This window comes from Cyprinodon variegatus, unplaced genomic scaffold, assembly GCF_000732505.1.
Source record: "Cyprinodon variegatus isolate N-32 unplaced genomic scaffold, C_variegatus-1.0 Scaffold583, whole genome shotgun sequence".
NCBI lineage: Eukaryota > Metazoa > Chordata > Actinopteri > Cyprinodontiformes > Cyprinodontidae > Cyprinodon > Cyprinodon variegatus.
This window is the reverse complement of record NW_015151036.1, coordinates 52060-55318: the sequence shown is the minus strand read 5'-3', so window position 1 is coordinate 55318 and position 3259 is coordinate 52060. Positions and strand designations below refer to the sequence as shown.

Sequence of the window (3259 nt, the reverse complement as noted above, 5' to 3'; positions counted from 1 at the left end):
ACTCCAGAGTGTTGTTCAGCATAGGGGTGAGTAGAAAATGAAGGCTAATCATGTTTTGGGTGTACTATTCCTTTAAGAACTGTAACAATAAAGATCCATATTCTCTCAACCTCCACTAACCTGGAGTTTTACCCTCAGACCCGCAGAGGTGGCCCCAGCTTGTTACGCATGCTCCGAGTCGCCTTCTGCTCCCGCCAGCGCACCCCTCTGCTGCTCAGCCTCTACCTGCTCACTGTGCACGTCCTACTGATCCTGTGCCTGGGCGGATACCTCTGAACAAACGCTTCAAATAAGAAGGGAGACGGTCATAAAGCATGGAAATGCCTCGGTATAATTCTTAATGCGAATAACTCAAAGAACGGTTTGAAGGATGTTGCACTTTACAGTAATTAATCATTTAGCCAAAGTATACACATATACAGCAGTTTGTTTCAGCTGTTCTGGTCGTTGCGTCATCATGGGAGATTTCAAGGGATTTTTTTTTTTTTTTTTTTGTGTCAAACAACAAAGCACCGACCTTCACCTATAGTTCTAGATCAGCCTCCTTTTTTAGGGTTAAAGCCGCCTTCCTACACATTAAAAGAGGCTGGATAAGTTAGATTGGGTGTCAAACGAAAAGAGACACGATCAAGTGTATTTTAGAAGTGTTTACATCATGTGCCTTTTTTAGATTCCAGCTTTGAATTCTTTAAAGTTCAAAGAAAAGTTCTGGAAAGCGACATGATTTAATTGGGATTTCATGGAATGGACCAAATACAAAACAGAACCTGGTTGAGAAGTGGAAGGAGAACGATACACAATTAAAAAAACAACCTGAGGATTTCACCCTTTAGCACTCAGCCCCACTGAGTCTTTACTTTGGCTGCTGGTTTTTTTTCTATCAGGTTTAAACATCCAGAGCTCAAAATGTACATTAGACCTACTTATTTAGGTCTGGACTTTGACTAGGCCGTTCTATCACATGGAAACAAAACCATCCTACTGTTTCTCTGCCTGTTTCTGTAGTTCTCCTCAGCCTAAAGCGTCTCATTCTTAAATTTTTTCCCTCCTTGCACTGTGTTTAGCTTCAGCTGTCTTCCTTATAACCTGCTTCCTTATGTTTAAGGGTATATCCTGTTAGCTTTTTAACTTTTTTACATACATATAGAAGCTCCTCCAGAGCTAACATCAAGATGTTTCACTAAACTCTCATCAGGTTAAGTTTGTGGCCATGTTAGGCCTTCACAGAACACTTAAAACTATAGCTAACATCGTTAGCTAGTTAGTTGGAACGTCGCTCACAAGTTCAACATATTTACTCATCAGATAACTTCTAATATAAACTGATTATATTTAGAGTTTACGGAGAAACAGGAGCTAAAAACCAAGTAATGCTGCACAGTTCGGATTTTTGTTAGCATAAAATTGCGCATCGTGTTTCTTCCACTTCACAACTGAATCCTGTTTAAGTTTTCTGCTGCAGTAATAATTTAAAATACTTCAAGGGGTCCAAACGCCTTTGTGGAGCAGCTTAAATGACGGTTAGAAACCATCTGTGAAAGAGGAATTTGCTCACTAAATATGCTAAACTAGCTACCCTAAGCTAGCTACAGTTACCAACCTTTGCTACGCTAGCTGTTTTGAAGAAGCTGGAATATTTTTTTTAGACCAGTAACTTTTCAGTTGAGCTCATGATGTGATTTTTATCTCCTGCTATCCTTGTTTTATGCTCAAAAAAGTGGAGCACGGTGCAATTTTTCTGGCTTTACACATTCCTGTATCGTATCTCCTTACATTCATTATGCAGTTTGGTTGTTTTCGGGTACAGATTAATCTTGTAATGTTTGTCTAAGAAATGCATTTCACTTAATGTCCATTATCATCTTGCTGTATTCTAATGGAGGAGGATCTTTTTTTATAAATCTGTCTCATTCCATGACCTTAGATTTTATGTAATTCCTTGTTGTGAAATATCGGTTAAATCGGCCTCCATATCTAACGTCCCTATCTAGAACACTGGGCTCTACTCGGCTACTACTCCGCTGTTACCCCCTTTAAAATCCACATTCTTTGATCTTATTCCTTCCTGTAAATACAAATAAATAAAGTGTGAAGGGCTGTAAATGGAAAATATAATGTAATCAAGGGAATAGAATCAAGGAAGGGATTCCTCTTATGTCATGTTTCTGGGTAGGTTTTTGTTTACATCCTTGTTGGGATCATGGCGCCTCGAAGTCTGAACATTTATCTTTATATGATAATTATGAACTGAAAAATGAAGCTGGGGTTTCGGGCCAACGGAAGATTTTTTCCAGTAAGTACTGGTGTGGATGAAACACTACAGTTGGTTTTATTAATGGCTGTTGGGGCAGATTGTTACTGCTGACATGTTTGTGCTCAAAGCTTTTAATAAAGGATGTTTCTAAGTGGACCTGAAGTATTTTTATTTTATTTTTTTGTTAAAAGATCATACTGTCTTCAGAATTACGAATTTTTTACAGCACATTTTAATGGGAAATCCATTTTTTCCCAGTTAAAAGCATGTTTTTATGTTCTTTCTGCGCTACCTTCTCTTTAGGGTTCAAACAGGATTTAGGTCTGGAGAAGAAGAAGACACCAATGGAAGGATAATTGGTTTATATTTTGAATTAAAATCCTGTGTTTTATGTTTTTTAAACATGGGTTCCAGGGCATATGGAATCAAACAGGCCCTCAGCATCATAAAGCCTCCACCATACTTAACAGTTGGCATGATTGTATTATTAACTTTAGTCCCTTCTCACAAAAAGTCTCAGGTTAAAATCCCAGTAGAGTCTAACTCAACAGGTTTATCTTAATGATGCTAAAACAAAAATAATTATTTTGCTGCTAAATGTAGAGATTTTCTGATGTTTTTTTTGTTTTTTTTATAAGGACTTGGTGACCCCAAGCAAACTTGAGTTCTCTAATAGTGAGCACAGGTTCCAGGCTACTGGGTGTGATGGTGAGATAATGCTTTAATTAAATTTTCAATGTACTTTCTATTTTTAAATAAATGTAAATAAGTAAAAATAATGTTTATCTTAGATACATTTCATGAGAATTATTTGGTGGTGACAATATTTAAAAAATTTGCTTTTCAATTTAAGGATCCTTTTTTTTCCCTTAAATTTCCAGTTTGAGGTTATGCTTTTGCAGTAAAAAAAATATGTTTTTACACATACATACCTCCTCAGCAAGTACATTTTTTTTTCTTAAAATTTAAATCTATTAACTGCTGCTACGTGACCTCGTAATTTTA

At 36.8% G+C, this 3259-nt stretch overlaps 1 protein-coding gene across 1 annotated transcript in view; it reads left to right on the top strand.

The window, feature by feature from the left end:
- Positions 1-613, top strand: part of golgb1 (golgin B1) — a 26428-nt gene extending 25815 nt beyond the window's left edge. Inside the window, exon 19 of the mRNA XM_015392278.1 lies at positions 133-613. Coding sequence (XP_015247764.1) covers positions 133-276 — 144 coding nt within the window. The 3' untranslated portion in view covers positions 277-613. The remainder of the gene's footprint in view (positions 1-132) is intronic.
- Positions 614-3259: the final 2646 nt, after the last annotated feature.